Source organism: Tamandua tetradactyla, chromosome 10 (assembly GCF_023851605.1).
Source record: "Tamandua tetradactyla isolate mTamTet1 chromosome 10, mTamTet1.pri, whole genome shotgun sequence".
NCBI lineage: Eukaryota > Metazoa > Chordata > Mammalia > Pilosa > Myrmecophagidae > Tamandua > Tamandua tetradactyla.
This window is the reverse complement of record NC_135336.1, coordinates 16792339-16809975: the sequence shown is the minus strand read 5'-3', so window position 1 is coordinate 16809975 and position 17637 is coordinate 16792339. Positions and strand designations below refer to the sequence as shown.

At 36.7% G+C, this 17637-nt stretch overlaps 1 protein-coding gene across 4 annotated transcripts in view; it reads left to right on the top strand.

Moving 5' to 3' along the window:
• Positions 1 to 17637, top strand: part of PAK2 (p21 (RAC1) activated kinase 2) — a 123081-nt gene that overhangs the window by 97754 nt on the left and 7690 nt on the right. For 3 of the 4 annotated variants that reach the window (XM_077117965.1, XM_077117961.1, XM_077117964.1), the window contains exons 11-13: positions 458 to 575; positions 8899 to 8998; positions 10738 to 10934. In XM_077117965.1, coding sequence (XP_076974080.1) covers positions 458 to 575; positions 8899 to 8998; positions 10738 to 10934 — 415 coding nt within the window. The remainder of the gene's footprint in view (positions 1 to 457; positions 576 to 8898; positions 8999 to 10737; positions 10935 to 17637) is intronic. The other variant, XM_077117966.1, reaches the window with a different exon arrangement.

Below are 17637 nucleotides of genomic sequence, written 5' to 3'. Positions count from 1 at the left end.
TGTGCCGTTAAATAGCAGCTTTTCAGTGTTCTTTCTATCTCTTAAATCTCCTAGCTCAAAGTAGTAGGGTGCCTAACATTTGAAATCTTTCAAGTTCTTCTACTTGGCTATTTCTAATCTTCTGCTACCTGAGTAATCAGGATTGTTAGAACATTCTGTAAACAGTCTCTGAATTCTGGATATTTGACTCATCATTCCCATCAGCAGCGACCTTAGAAGCTTTCTAGCAGTCATTTGCTTGGTCCTGAGGTGTGTTTTGTTTACGTTGGCCTGCTGGCAACTGGGGTAATGGGAGAAGAGGAAGGAAAAATTTCACTTCCATGTTTCCTATTGAATTGGAGTTTCTTACTGCAGATAGTCAGCAGAATTAAAGTTAGCAGCAAATTGTTCAATGTAGAGGGTCAATGTATTTAGAAAGACTAATAATGCGAGTTTGTTTTATTTGTTCTGTTTTTAGTTACCTGATGGGAGATGAATTGTTTGTGGTAATGGAGTACCTTGCTGGTGGGTCACTTACTGATGTTGTAACAGAAACCTGTATGGATGAAGCACAGATTGCTGCTGTATGCAGAGAGGTGTGTGTGTTTCATTTTTGATAAGTTTTGGTGATCTGTGTTTAGAAGGAAGTGCAAAAGAGTGAAGTTTTTCTGCAAAGATAAGTTTGGCTGTGTGAAGTCATTTCTCTGCAAATTCTCTGGAAGTTTTCAACCCTTTCTTTTATGTATAAGTAAATTTGGAAATGAAGCTTGGACCTTAGAAGACCCCAATTTCACAGGCAAATTTCATAGGGTGACCATAATTTATCATCCAAACTCGGACACTTTGGAAATGAAGCTTGGACCTTAGAAGAACCCAATTTCACAGGTAAATTTCATAGGGTGACCATAATTTATCATCCAAACTAGGACACTTTAGAGTAATAGGAGTGACACTAAAAGTACGCCATTCAAAGATGGAAACTAGGACTATCCCAGGCAAAGCAGAAAACATGTTAAATATCAATATATCTGCTTCTGACTTTTTTTTTTTACCTCACAGGAGTGAAGAAGCTGGTTGTTTATTTTCATTAATGAATTTCTAGACAATTTGTTTCAGCCAGTAGAATTCAACCAAATTGCTATAAGTCTAAGCCAGACAAGCCTTCCTTCTGTCTTTTTCTGCAGAGTTAAGTTAATTGTTTGCTTATTGTCATTGAAACATTCTTCTAAAATCCTAGGACTCATTATGACAAAGGTCAAAATTATAAAACTTCATAAAATTATATCCTTTTTTCTATTAATTGACTTTCAGCAATTTTACAGTGGTACATAAGTGAATTAAAAACTTAGTTCTTAAAGAATAGTACATATGATGCTTTCCTTTTTCATCTTTTATCGAATATGTTAAAAAAATACTTTCTTTGAAAAAATTAATTCTAAGTTAATTGTGCTCTACCTCCCTAAGGAATATTTCCTTTGGTTATTTTAGGATGGAAGGAAATAAGAACTCTTATTTAATAGTTGTGAGTAAGATATCCCTTAACAAAGAACATTTGGTCACTTAAAAGATGAAAAAAGCTTAAGAATTTATTTGTTCATCATTAATTTGTTTTTCTAATAATTTTTTTCATAATTGATATCAAAATTAATTATGTTAGGAATTCTTCTGACATTCATTTGAGTTTTCTTCCATAAGACAAAATAGAATATCTGTGATAATGCACTGTTTATCTGTTGTTGTTTTTTTAATAAATAAAATAATATCTTGGGTGCGATTTTCTTTGTTCAAAGATGGGCAGACTTTGTTGCTCTTCACTGATGGAATAAGAAATAAAAATACAACTTTTTCCAAGTTTATAATTTATACTCTCAGTTTATGTTTGAAAACATGGGTTCAAACACATTTTTAAAAATCTCATCTTTCTTGTGTTAAGGAACAAAGCAGGTGGTTTTCCTTACTTTTTCACCCAAAGCTTTCTGAAGTATGGCATTAGAGAAAGTTATTCTTTTGTCATAGTGTCCAGATTGTGGATACAACCTATGTAAAGTCTTATAATGGAAGAAGAAATGGAGAAAATGTCTTTCATCACATTGATGGACAACTGGATGGAACCACACTGTCCAGAATTTTAAACACTTCTGGTGGTTTGCATTGATTAGATTTCTGAATATCTCAAATTCAAAAGGGCACACTCACAAGTTTATTCTGTACTGTTGAAATAATTTCTAAAGAGCCTGGACATATTTACAAAATGTTTTATAGCCTTAGTACTTTAAACCTTAAAAAGCCTAGAAATTGTATAGACCTACCCATCATTTTGTAATTAAGAACACTGAAGACAGGCAGAGGGGGCCAAGATGGCGGCTTAGTAAGATACGCGCGTCTTAGTTCCTCCTCCAGAGCAACTACTAGGTGAACAGAAACAGTGCAGAACAGCTCCCGGGGCCACGGCACGGAATGGACACACAGCGTACCCCAGTCTGGACTGGCTAGACTGACTGCGAGACTCTGCTGCGGTGAGATCCCCGAACGGCGCGCGATTCCCCGAGCAGCGGCTGCTGGCGGCCGGAGCACCTCCCTCCCTCCTTCCTGGGCCGGCTGAGAGTCTCGGAGAGGCAAGTTTCCCAAGCCGTGGCAGCCGGCGCCCCTCTTTTGCGGGCGGCTTCCTGGACCGGCTACGAGTCTAGGATCAGAGGGCTACCCAAGCCACGGTGGCCGGCAACTGGCACCCCTCCCCCGCGGGCGTCTTCCTGGTCCAGTGGCAAGTTCCCTAGGCCGCGGCGGCCAGCGACCGGCACCCCTCCAGGCAGAGGAGAGAATTTCCGACGGTGGCAGGGACTGGGTCCAACCAAACACCAATAGGGGCATTAATAATAGGAGCCACAAGGTCCCCTCAAGCCACGGCGGCTGACGCCCCCACCACGTGCGGCTCCCCGGACCAACTGAGAGAATTGGATCGGAAATCCCAAGGCCGCGGAAAACGGTGACCGGGGGGATCCCTTCCAAACACGTGAGACAAACGTGTGCCATGAGCGCCACCTACTGGGCAGGATAAGGAAAACAGAACCCAGAGATTTCACAGAAAAATCTTACAACCTGTTCGGTCCGACACCCAGGGAAATCTGACTGAATGCCCAGACGCCATCAGAAGATAATGGTCCACGCTCAGAAGATTGAGAATATGGCCCAGTCAAAGGAACAAACCAATAGTTCAAATGAGATACAGGAGGTGAGACAACTAATGTTGAATATACGAACAAAAATGGAAAACCTCTTCAAAAACAAAATCGATAAATTCAGGGAGGACATGAAGAAGACATGGGCTGAAGAAATAGAAAAACTGAAAAAACAAATCACAGAACTTACGGAAGTGAAGGACAAAGTAGAAAAGCTGGAAAAAACAGTGGATACCTACAATGATAGATTTAAAGAGACAGAAGATAGAATTAGCGATTTGGAGGATGGAACATCTGAATTCCAAAAAGAAACAGAAACTATCGGGAAAAGAATGGAAAAATTTGAACAGGGTATCAGGGAACTCAAGGACAATATGAACCGCACAAATATACGTGTTGTGGGTGTCCCAGAAGGAGAAGAGAAGGGAAAAGGAGGAGAAAAACTAATGGAAGAAATTATCACTGAAAATTTCCCAACTCTTATGAAAGACCTAAAATTACAGATCCAAGAAGTACAGCGCACCCGAAAGAGATTAGACCCAAATAGGCGCTCTCCAAGACAGGTACTAGTTACAGTGTCAGAGGTCAAAGAGAAAGAGAGGATCTTGAAAGCAGCAAGAGAAAAACAATCCATCACATACAAGGGAAACCCAATAAGACTATGTGTAGATTTCTCAGCAGAAACCATGGAAGCTAGAAGACAGTGGGATGATATATTTAAGTTACTAAAAGAGAAAAACTGCCAACCAAGACTCCTATATCCAGCAAAATTGTCCTTCAAAAATGAGGGAGAAATTAAAACATTCTCAGACAAAAAGTCACTGAGAGAATTTGTGACCAAGAGACCAGCTCTGCAAGAAATACTAAAGGGAGCACTAGAGTCAGATACGAAAAGACAGAAGAGAGAGGTATGGAGAAGAGTGTAGAAAGAAGGAAAGTCAGATATGATAATATATAATACAAAAGGCAAAATGTTAGAGGAAAATATTATCAAAACAGTAATAACACTAAATGTTAATGGACTGAATTCCCCAATCAAAAGACATAGATTGGCAGAATGGATTAAAAAACAGGATCCTTCTATATGCTGTCTACAGATAAAACACATCTTAGACCCAAAGATAAACATAGGTTGAAAGTGAAAGGTTGGGAAAAGATATTTCATGCAAATAACAACCAGCAAAGAGCAGGAGTGGCTATACTAATATCCAACAAGTTAGACTTCAAATGTAAAACAGTTAAAAGAGACAAAGAAGGACACTATATACTAATAAAAGGAACAATTAAACAAGAAGACATAACAATCATAAATATTTATGCACCGAACCAGAATGCCCCAAAATACGTGAGGAATACACTGCAAACACTGAAAAGGGAAATAGACTCATATACCATAAAAGTTGGAGACTTCAATTCACCACTCTCATCAATGGACAGAACATCTAGACAGAGGATCAATAAAGAAATAGAGAATCTGAATATTACTATAAATGAGCTAGACTTAACAGACATTTATAGGACATTACATCCCACAACAGCAGGATACACCTTTTTCTCAAGTGCTCATGGATCATTCTCAAAGATAGACCATGTGCTGGGTCACAAAGAAAGTCTTAACAAATTTAAAAAGATTGAAATCATACACAACACTTTCTCGGATCATAAAAGAATGAAGTTGGAAATCAATAATAGGCCGAGTGCCAGAAAATTCACAAATACATGGAGGCTCAACAACACACTCCTAAACGAGTGGGTCAAAGAAGAAATTGCAAGAGAAATTAGCAAATACCTCGAGGCGAATAAAAATGAAAACACAACATATCAAAACTTATGGGACGCAGCAAAGGCAGTGCTAAGAGGGAAATTTATTGCCCTAAATGCCTATATCAGAAAAGAAGAAAAGGCAAAAATGCAGGAATTAACTGTCCACTTGGAAGAACTGGAGAAAGAACAGCAAACTAATCCCAAAGCAAGCAAAAGGAAAGAAATAACAAAGATTAGAGCAGAAATAAATGAAATTGAAAACATGAAAACAATAGAGAAAATCAATAAGACCAGAAGTTGGTTCTATGAGAAAATCAACACGATTGATGGGCCCTTAGCAAGATTGACAAAAAGAAGAAGAGAGAGGATGCAAATAGATAAGATCAGAAATGGAAGAGGAGACATAACTACTGACCCCACAGAAATAAAGGAGGTAATAACAGGATACTATGAACAACTTTACGCTGATAAATACAACAATTTAGAGGAAATGGATGGGTTCCTGGAAAGACATGTACAACCAACTTTGACTCAAGAAGACATAGATGACCTCAACAAACCAATCACAAGTAAAGAAATTGAATTAGTCATTCAAAAGCTTCCTAAAAAGAAAAGTCCTAGGACCAGACGGCTTCACATATGAATTCTATCAAACATTCCAGAAAGAATTACTACCAACTCTCCTCAAACTCTTCAAAAAAATTGAAGCGGAGGGAAAACTACCTAATTCATTCTATGAAGCCAACATCACCCTCATACCAAAACCAGGCAAAGATATTACGAAAAAAGAAAACTACAGGCCAATCTCTCTAATGAATATAGATGCAAAAATCCTCAATAAAATTCTAGCAATTCGTATCCAACAACACATTAAAAGAATTATACATCATGACCAAGTAGGATTCATCCCAGGTATGCAAGGATGGTTCAACATAAGAAAATCAATTAATGTAATACACCATATCAACAAATCAAAGCAGAAAAATCACATGATCATCTCAATTGATGCAGAGAAGGCATTTGACAAGATTCAACATCCTTTCCTATTGAAAACACTTCAAAAGATAGGAATACAAGGGAACTTCCTTAAAATGATAGAGGGAATATATGAAACACCCACAGCTAATATCATCCTCAATGGGGAAAAATTGAAAACTTTCCCCCTAAGATCAGAAACAAGACAAGGATGTCCACTATCACCACTGTTATTCAACATTGTGTTGGAGGTTCTAGCCAGAGCAATTAGACAAGAAAAAGAAATACAAGGCATCAAAATTGGAAAGGAAGAAGTAAAACTATCACTGTTTGCGGACGATATGATACTATACGTCGAAAATCCGGAAAAATCCACAACAAAACTACTAGAGCTAATAAATGAGTACAGCAAAGTAGCAGGTTACAAGATCAACATTCAAAAATCTGTAGCATTTCTATACACTAGTAATGAACAATCTGACGGGGGAATCAAGAAACGAATCCCATTTACAATTGCAACTAAAAGAATGAAATACCTAGGAATAAATTTAACTAAAGGAACAAAAAACCTATATAAAGAAAACTACAAAAAACTGCTAAAAGGAATCACAGAAGACCTAAATAGATGGAAGGGCATACCGTGTTCATGGATTGGAAGACTAAATATAGTTAAGATGTCAATCCTACCTAAATTGATTTACAGATTCAATGCAATACCAATCAAAATCCCAACAACTTATTTTTCAGAAATAGAAAAACCAATAAGCAAATTTATCTGGAAGGGCACGGTGTCCCGAATTGCTAAAAGTATCTTGAGGAAAAAAAACAAAGCTGGAGGTCTTGCACTGCCTGATTTTAAGGCATATTATGAAGCCACAGTGGTCAAAACAGCATGGTATTGGCATAAAGATAGATATATCGACCAATGGAATCGATTAGAGTGCTCAGATATAGACCCTCTCATCTATGGACATTTGATCTTTGATAAGGCAGTCAAGCCAATCACCTGGGACAGAACAGTCTCTTCAATAAATGGTGCCTAGAGAACTGGATATCCATATGCAAAAGAATGAAAGAAGACCCATATCTCACACCCTACACAAAAGTTAACTCAAAATGGATGAAAGATCTAAACATTAGGTCTAAGACCATAAAACAGTTAGAGGAAAATGTAGGGAGATATCTTATGAATCTTACAATTGGAGGCAGTTTTATGAACCTTAAACCTAAAGCAAGAGCACTGAAGAAGGAAATAAATAAATGGAAACTCCTCAAAATTAAACACTTTTGTGCATCAAAGAACTTAATCAAGAAAGCAGAAAGACAGCCTACACAATGGGAAACAATATTTGGAAACGACATATCAGATAAAGGTCTTGTATCCAGAATTTATAAAGAGATTGTTCAACTCAACAAAAAGACAGCCAACCCAATTACAAAGTGGGAAAAAGACTTGAACAGACACCTCTCAGAGGAGGAAATACAAATGGCCAAAAGACACATGAAGAGATGCTCAATGTCCCTGGCCATTAGAGAAATGCAAATCAAAACCACAATGAGATATCATCTCACACCCACCAGAATGGCCATTATCAACAAAACAGAAAATGACAAGTGCTGGAGAGGATGCAGTGAAAGAGGCACACTTATCCACTGTTGGTGGGAATGTCAAATGGTGCAACCACTGTGGAAGGCAGTTTGGCGGTTCCTCCAAAAACTGAATATAGAATTGCCATACGACCCAGCAATACCATTGCTGGGAATCTACTCAAAGGAATTAAGGGCAAAAACTCAAACGGACATTTGCACAGCAATGTTTATAGCAGCATTATTTACAATTGCAAAGAGATGTAAACAGCCAAAATGTCCATCAACAGACGAGTGGCTAAACAAACTGTGGTATATACATACGATGGAATATTATGCAGCTTTAAGACAGGATAAACTTATGAAGCATGTAATAACATGGATGGACCTAGAGAACATTATGCTGAGTGAGTCTAGCCAAAAACTAAAAGACAAATACTGTATGGTCCCAATGATGTGAATCGATATTCGAGAATAAACTTGGAATATGTCATTGGTAACAGAGTCCAGCAGGAGTTAGAAACAGGGTAAGATAATGGGTAATTGGAGCTGAAGGGATACAGACTGCAACAGGACTAGATACAAAAACTCAAAAATGGACAGCACAATAATACCTAATTGTAAAGTAATCGTGTTAAAACACTGAATGAAACTGCATCTGAGCTATAGGTTTTTGTTTTGTTTTTTTGTTTGTTTGTTTGTTTTTGTTTTTGTTTTTTTTACTATTATTACTTTTATTTTTTTTCTCTATGTTAACATTCTATATCTTTTTCGGTTGTGTTGCTAGTTCTTCTAAACCGATGCAAATGTACTAAGAAATGATGATGATCATTCATCTATGTGATGATGTTAAGAATTACTGATTGCATATGTAGAATGGTATCATTTCTAAATGTTGGGTTAATTTCTTTTTTTCCATTAATTAATAAAAAAAAAAAACATTGAAGACAGAGTGATATTTTTAGGGTCTCAACTAATCAGTGCCAGAAATATGACAAGTTCATAATCTCTGGGTTTAGATTTCTTATAATACATTTAGGCAGTATTGAGGAGTTGAAGAATTTGGGAAAATAGCATATTCATAATAGGGGTAAGTCATTAATTTTCTATGACAGTGAGCCACAAAATGCCATCATACCACGTCACTCTTTAATCTTTTCATTTAATTGACAATGCTGTTCTTTAATTTCAAAATTTGCAGTATTTAATAATATCTTTGGATAAGATCAGACGTTGGTGGGTTGGGAGAAAGAGAGGACCTGATTAAGGCCTCTTTTTTCATAACTTTGCATATGAAAGCATGTTTTTTCCTTCTGCTGGGTACCGAAAGCAGTGCTCCAGCCATAATTGCTATCCATAAACCTCCATTAGATTTTCCAGGGATTGTTTCATTAATAGGGGTTTTTCTTCTGTTTAGTGTTTACAGGCATTGGAGTTTTTACATGCTAATCAAGTGATCCACAGAGACATCAAGAGTGATAATGTGCTTTTGGGGATGGAAGGATCGGTTAAACTTAGTGAGTAATAACTGAACAAAAAATATGATTATCTTACAATTTTCTGCCCTTTGTTTAACTTAAAAACAAACAAACTCAAAAAAACAACTTTGTGCGGAGGGACTGTAGTGGTAAAGAACATGGACTCAATCTGGACAGCCTGGATTTAAACATCACTTCTGCGACTGCTTGCTGAGTCATTTTGAACAAGTTGCTTATTTCTCTTTAACTATTTCCTCATTTGTAAATAAGGAAAATAATAGTTCCTAATCACAGAGAATTATTCTGAGGATTGAAAATGTAAAGTGCATGGGACTGTCCTAATGATATAGCTATCTTCTAGAGATGAACTTGAATTTGTCTCTGCCATCTCTTAGAGTATATATTTTTCATCAGCTGTTCAGCATTTCTTAGAACGCTATAATGTACAGTGTGGGGCTGGCTCTGTTACCCTGACCTCAGGAATGACAAGGGAAAAGTCCCATGTAAACCACTTTCTCTAATCATCTTCTGTCCCAGACAGAGTCATGAGAACTTCCCCAACTTCCCTTTCTTCTGCTACCTATAATCCCTTTTCAGTTCCAGTTGTGCCTTCTGGAGGATTTAAGAACCCCTTTTGAGGTTTCTCCAACAAAGCAAAATTCAAGGCATTTTTTGGCTCAAAGGACCAAAACCTTTTTTTCCCCCCTTCTCCGGAGGGTTTGGCTCTATTTTCAACTGTAAATCTCTTTTTTAAGTTATACCCTCCATATAAAAGGAGTATCTAGTTATCTTTGTGGGCAGGTTGGAAATGGATATTCTTTTACATTTTGGTAGAAACAAATGTAAACTGGTTTAGTATTTTTTGTATAATAGTTTGACCTGTCACTACGAACTAGATCTTGGGCAAGTTATTTAAAAATGTATTTGCCTAAGTTTCCCTGTTTGTAAAATGGAAATAATAATATATAATAATAATAATAATGTCTCATAGGGTGATCATGGAAATTTTTATGTTAATTCTTACAGGACATCTGGAACAGTACCTGGCTTATTACAAGCACTCGTTTTAACTATAACTCTTTGACCCAATGATTGTTCTTTTAGGACTCTGTCTTCAAGAATTACTAGCCCATGGGCGGGCCATGGTGGCTCAGCAGGCCAGAATGCTTGCCTGCCATGCCAGAGGACCCAGGTTCGATTCCTGGTACCTGCCCATGTAAAAAAAAAAGAGAGAGAGAATTACTAGACCTTTGCACAACAAGTATGAGGATTCTGTGCAATATTGTTTGTAATATGGAAAAACTGAAAGTGTCCTAAATGTTAACAATAAGGGAATGTTAAATAAATTATGATATTTATCTATCATATAATAAATATTTATGTAACTTCTGTTTATTTAAGTGCAGTAGTGGTCTGCTTCCTGACTTTGCCTGATTCTCTTTATTCAGTGGGTTTGTTTGGTGTCCACCTTTGGTGACTTTTGAGATCTCTTTCAACTTTATTAAGTGTTTTAGGATAGAATTAATTATTTAGAATAAAAGACCTCACCTGATAATTTGCATTCTTCTTTTGGTAAGTGAAAGTAAACAAGTAAGAATATATAGCATCATCAGAATATTTTGAACCCATTCTGATTTATTTTATTAATAACATCTTTAAAAAACCAGCAGCTTAATAGTCAAAATGTAATGAACTTATATCATTTAAAGTGAATTCTTTTAATAAAACCATCCATAGGAACCATTAACTCAGATGCTTTGCTTTGTTTTGTTTTGTAGCTGACTTTGGTTTCTGTGCCCAGATCACCCCTGAGCAGAGCAAGCGAAGTACCATGGTTGGAACACCTTATTGGATGGCACCAGAGGTGGTTACACGGAAAGCTTATGGTCCTAAAGTGGACATATGGTCTCTAGGTATCATGGCAATTGAGATGGTAGAAGGAGAGCCTCCATACCTCAATGAAAATCCCTTGAGGGTAAGACCAGTTAAACACCAACCTTATTTTTAGAAAATTACCTTTCTTTAAAACATTTATTTAGAACAGTGCTTGTGCCAGATACTGGCCAAGGATTAAGGTTACAAATCTCTGCCTTCACTCTGCATTTAAGAATCGTTTCCTTCTGCGTTACTAGGTTGAATATGTTGGGTAAAGGCTTTGTAGATTTTTTAGTAAGCTGTATGGTTTCTGATTTTGGAATATAAGTAAGAATTTACTGACTTTGAGGGTTAAAAGTCATACCAATCAGTTTTGAACCTTGGTCTCTGTACTCCAGAATACAGAGAAGATGAAAACTATATAGGTAACAGTGTTAAAGTTAGGGTTCTCTAGAGAAACAGAATCAACAGCAAACACTCGCAGATAAAAAATTTATAGGTGTCTCATGTAACCGTGGGGATGCCGAGTCCAGAATCCGCAGGGCAGGCTGTGAAGCTGACGATTCCGATAGAGGGTCTGGACGAACTCCTCCACAGGAGAGGCTCACCAGCCAAAACAGGAAGAGAACATGTCTCTTCTGAATCTCCCTTAAAAGGCTTCCAGTGATTAGATTAAGCATCAGTCATTGCAGAAGGCACTCCCCTTGGCTGATTACAAATGGCAACAGACAGGCCAGCACTTGCCCAAGCAAACAAACCAGTACCACAGCTTGGCCAAGTTGATACATGAACTTGACCATAACAGCCCATATTCAACAAAAGAGTGAGGGTCCTCAGAGACTGACAAGGTCAGACTTTGAACAATTAAATATTCTGGCAGTTGAAGTAGAGTTTGAGGGTTTCTATTTCTTTTCTAAATCTTTTCCCTTATCTTCTTTTAAATAGCCATATATGGCTCATCATCATTAGTTATTTTAAGGCAATACAAATCAAAATCACAGAAAGATACCATTTCACATTCATTAGAATGATTTTACTTTTTTTTGTTTTGTTTTGCATGAGCAGGCACCAGGAATCAAACCGGGTCTCCAGCATGGCAGGCGAGAACTCTCCCCACTGAGCCACCATGGTCCACCCTAGAATGACTTTAATAAATAAAAAAGGAAAAGTGAGTGTAGGCGACAATGTAGAAAAATTGGAGCCTTGTTACTGTAAAATGGTGCGGCCACTTTAGAAGAAAGGCAGTTGTACAAATAGTTAAATTTTACTATATGACCCAGTAATTCCATTTTTAGGTATATACACAAGAAAATTGAAAGCATACGTCTAACCAAAAACTTGTATACAAATGCTTATAGTGGCATTATTCATATTCATCAAAAAGTGGAAACAACCCAAATGTCCATCACCTGATGGATGGATAACCAAAATATGATACATATAAACAACTGAGTATTATTTGGCCATAAAAGGGAATGAAATACTGATACATACTACAATGTAGATGAATCTTGATATCGTTGCGCCAAATGATAGAAAAGCCAGACAGAAGAGATTACATAGTGTATGATTTATATAAAATGCTCAGAATGGGCAAATCCATGGAGGCAGAAAGGAGATTAATGGTTGTGTGAGGCTGAGAGATTGAAGGAATGGGGGGTGACTTACTAGGCAGAGAGTTTCCTTTTTGTGGAGATGAAAATGTTCTGGAATTAGTAGTGATAGTTGCACAGTTTTGTGAATGTATTTTTAAAAATACTGAATTGGCTCCTTAAAAAGGTGTTCATTAGAGATATGTGGTTTATATCTCTAATAAAGTTTTTTTAAGTTAAAATTATCATATATGACTACAGACATTGTTAAAACTGAAAAAAATATTTTTTTCACAATATGGTAGACATATATAAATTGGGGTGCCGAGGCCAAAGTTCATGGTTAATAATTTAATGGGTATTAGTAGGAAGTACCCTGTCTATATAGTTTTTTTTTTTTTTTACCATCCAATCCAGACTCAGTTTATTTGTGTTCAAGCTTACATAATCATACTTATGTGATCACTGAGAATTTTTTTACGCCCAACTTTTAAAATTTTGATGGACCCAACATACAGGGAGGCAAAACACAGGTACCTGGTTTCATTGCTTAATTAGCTTGACACAATTAGAATAGTAATTAGCTTTTAACAGGTTGTTTCTTTGCTTCTCTCCTGGGTCATCCAGGACCTCCTTTTTTTTTTATTTATTTATTTTTATTTTTTTTTTATTAATTAAAAAAATTAACAAAACATTTAGAAATCATTCCATTCTACATGTACAATCAGTAATTCTTGATATCATCACATAGTTGCATATTCATCATTTCTTAGTACATTTGCATCGATTTAGAAAAAGAAATAAAAAGACAACAGAATAAGAATTAAAACGATAATAGAGAGAAAAAAAAACCTATACCTCACATGCAGCTTCATTCAATGTTTTAACATAATTGCATTACAATTAGGTAGTATTGTGCTGTCCATTTCTGAGTTTTTATATCCAGTCCTGTTGCACAGTCTGTATCCCTTCAGCTCCAATTACCCCTTCTCTCTCTTTTTTTTTTTTTTAATTAACGGAAAAAAAGAAATTAACCCAACATTTAGAAATCATACCATTCTACATATGCAATCAGTAATTCTTAACATCATCACATCGATGCATGATCATCGTTTCTTAGTACATTTGCATCAGTTTAGAAGAACTAGCAACACAACTGAAAAAGATATAGAATGTTAATATAGAGAAAAAAATAAAAGTAATAGTAAAAACAAAACAAAAACTGATAGCTCACATGCAGCTTCATTCAGTGTTTTAACATGATTACTTTACAATTAGGTATTATTGTGCTGTCCATTTTTGAGTTTTTGTATCTAGTCCTGTTGCACAGTCTGTATCCCTTCAGCTCCAATTGCCCATTATCTTACCCTGTTTCTCCCTCCTGCTGGACTCTGTTACCAATGACATATTCCAAATTTATTCTCGAATGTCCGTTCACATCAGTGGGACCATACAGTATTTGTCTTTTAGTTTTTGGCTAGACTCACTCAGCATAATGTTCTCTAGGTCCATCCATGTTATTACATGCTTCATAATCATGGCTAATAATTTAATGGGTATTAGTAGGAAGTACCCTGTCTATATAGTTTTAAACTTTGGTAACACTTTTTATCATGAAAGCTTTTCATTCCATTGCCAAAAGACTCCAGTTCAAGTGAGTAGTTTTTAAATACTTTTATAGAGGTGAATAATTTTAAAACACTTATGGAGTGATTTTTTAAAACCTTCTAATGGCGTTCATTCTTTTAACAAATATTGATTCAAGTTCCCACTCCATGCCAGGAACTGTTCAAGGTACTGTTGAAAAGAAACCACAAAAATTCTTGCCTTAATAGTACTTACATTCTAAAGGGAGGAGAGTGACAATAAGCAAATAAGAATAATATGTAATATATTAATATGATGGACTTAAGTACTGGGTCTGACAGGCAGGGGGTCAAGTTGGTTGGCTCCAAAAGTTTGCTTGGGGAAGTCTTCATTGAGGTGATATTTGAACACAGGAGATAAGGGAGGAGTGATTCTTACCTAGGGGAAGAGCCTTCCTGGCAAAGGAAACAGTAAGTATAAAGGCCCTAAAGTAGGATCTAGCATAACAAGTGAACTATAGCAGGAGATAGGGTAGATCAATGATGAGGCCCAACCATACAGTGCCTTGTTAGGCCTTTCTAAAGATTCTGGGTTTTATTCTAACTAAAATAGAAAACCATAGCAGGGTTTTGAGTAGAGAAGTAAAATAGGTTTACCTACATTTTCACAGATTCACTCTGACTACTTTTGTTGAAAATAGATTCTCAAGGAAATAGGAAAATGAGTTAAGAGGATGTTGCACTAATCCAAACAAAAAATTATAGTGGTTTAGACCAGGCTGGTATTAGTAGAGATGGGAAAAAGTGGTTGAATTATGGATGTATTTTGAAAGTAGAGCCAACATGAGATAGAGTTGATTGAGGATGATTAAGAGTTGGCCTCGGCAACTGGAATGATGATATTCAAGTTCACTTTTACTGAGATGAGAAAGAATGTGAGGTGAGGGGTAGCAGGTGGGATATCAGGAAATGAGCATATTAACATGTTTGAGATGCCCTGTTAGACATCCAAGTGTATATGTTGACTACGGAGTTGGGTATACAGTGTGGAATCCACGCAAGAGATAGAAAATTAAGACTCATTAGCCATAGACATTACCTAAAGCTATGAAGCTAGATGAGGTCCCTGGGTCAATGAATATAGACAGGCAATAGAAGATGTTCAGACTGTATCCTGAGGTACTCTGTAGCTAAGAGTTGATGAAGCAGACCACCAAAGGAGACTGAGATGGAATGGCCAGGAGACAGGTAAGATCCAATAAATATATACCCAGGATGCTGTATGCAAAGGTGAAAAAGAGGTCAGCCAGTCAGAAATTGCAGTTAGGTCAAATAAGATAAGAACTGAAACTCGATTGTCGGAGTTATCCACGTGGGTGTAATTATTGAAAAAAGGTGGCAGCTTCTGCTTCTGGTCAGGATGGAGTTATAGGGACTAATAAACCCTCCTTGCCTGAAACCAAAAAACTAGAAAGACTGTATGAAACAGTGCTTTTCAAGACGCTGGACTAATGATAATGAAGTGGTCTCTGAAGGTGGAAAACAAATGTGGTAAGCCTTATGATTGTCCCAGATTACTGCCTTGAGAGAGTTTTTAAGCCACAGCACAGAGAGGGGAAACTTAAAAGGGACATAGTGAACTCTTTGAGGTGATGAGATGGAGTTGAGAGTTTGGCATGACCAAGGCATTTGGAATTCACAGAACAAAGAGGAAAAAGCTGCATAGAAGGAAAACTGGAAATCTGTGGAGGGTCCTCCTTGAGTACTGTGTGAAGAACCTTTCTAGGCCAGGAAAATAACCATTTGATAAAATTGGAGAATAGTGCCTCATGCTCACAGAGGCTGGGAATAGTGCTTAATTCTACCAGCCAGACTGGAAAACCTTAAAATTTGCAGGATATTGAATAAAGATCTCCAAAAGCTGTTGCCTCAGGAGTGGAAAGCAGCTACCCCTTTATAACTGTATTTCCAACGTTTAAAAAAAAGTGAAGTAGAGATGTTTGGAAGGTATATTTGGAAAAAAAAATTAAGCTTCTAGAGATGGAAACTACAATATTTGTGATTGAAAGATACATTGGATTGGATTATTGGCAGATTATTACTGTAGGAAAAAAAGATAAGCAAATTTAAAGATGGCAACCGAATCTACCCAAAATGAAATGTAGAGACAGAAGTGAGTTTTTTTTAAATGTAGTTTCAATGAGCTGTACAGCAATTTCAGATGATCTAATATATGTCTATTAAAGTACTGAACAAACAAATCTATGTACTAGAATTCTACACGCAATTATCTTTCAAAAACAAAGGTGAAATAAAGACTTTTAACATTCAAAAATTGAAAGATATCACCAGCAGGTCTGCACTATAAGAAATATTAAATTCTTTCAGGCAGAAAGAAAATGTGAATAGAGCTATACAAAGGAATGAAGAGCACTATAAATAGTAACTACATAAGTAAATATATGATTTTTTTCTAACATGAATATTTTTAAAAGATAATGAACTGTTTAAATAAAAATACACAATATAGAAAAGAGATGAACACATGTATAAGTAAAATGACAACAAAAGCATAAAGGCCAAAAGGAGAAATGAATTATAAGATTTGTGTACTCTGTGTGAGGGGGTATATCACTTGATAGTAAACTGATAATTGAAAGATACAAACCATAAACTTGTAAGCAAACACTGAAAAAAGAAAGGTATACTTAATCCAACACAGAGATAAAATGAAATCATAAAGAGTAATGACTTAGACAAAAAAGCCCACATTAATGGGGATATGTCAAAGGAGTGGTTGAAAGAGCTTCCAATGACCAAAAGCTGGAACAATTTAAACAAGATGAATAAAGTAGTATTGGATTATAACTCAAAGTATTATATAAACATCTATGAGTCCATATTGATATAAATGTATGAATGAATAAATAAATGGGAAAAAAGAGACAAATCTTCTTTGCAGATCTATTCCAAATAATTAAAGTAAGTCCCCCCTCCTTACATTGGGACTGCACATAGTGACTTGTTTCCAAAGCATTTGGAAAGGGGAAGAAAGAGTAACTTTATAGTAGAGAAGCCTGACAAACACTACTACAGCCTGGTGATGAAAGTAAAAATCAATAGTCATACTTCATGTTAATATTATGTACCTTTGTTATGATGTGATGAAAATGGCACTTTACCTCTGTGATCTTCTTCCCCAAAACCCATAACTTCAGTCTAATTATAAGGGGGACAAAAAAGCATTAGACAGATTCCAGTAGAGAAGCATCCTATAATATACCTGACCCATACTGTCCAAAACTGTAGAGGTCATCAAAAACAAGGAAAGTGACTTCCGGGCCAAGATGGTGGCTTAACAATGTGTGCATTTTAGTTCATCATCCAGAACAACTACTAGATAACCAGAAACAATACAGAACAGTTCCCGGGGCCGCGTCAGTGACTGGACACACAGCGTACCCCAGTCTGGATGAGCTACACCAGCTGCAAGCCCCCCCCCCCCCGAACCCTGGGAGAGTCTGCCAAAGTTAAATGTACCGCATCATCTCGTGCTGGCAGGACCTGCAGGCAGACAAGCACCACATACTGGGCAGGAAAAGAAAACCAGAGACCAGAGACTTCA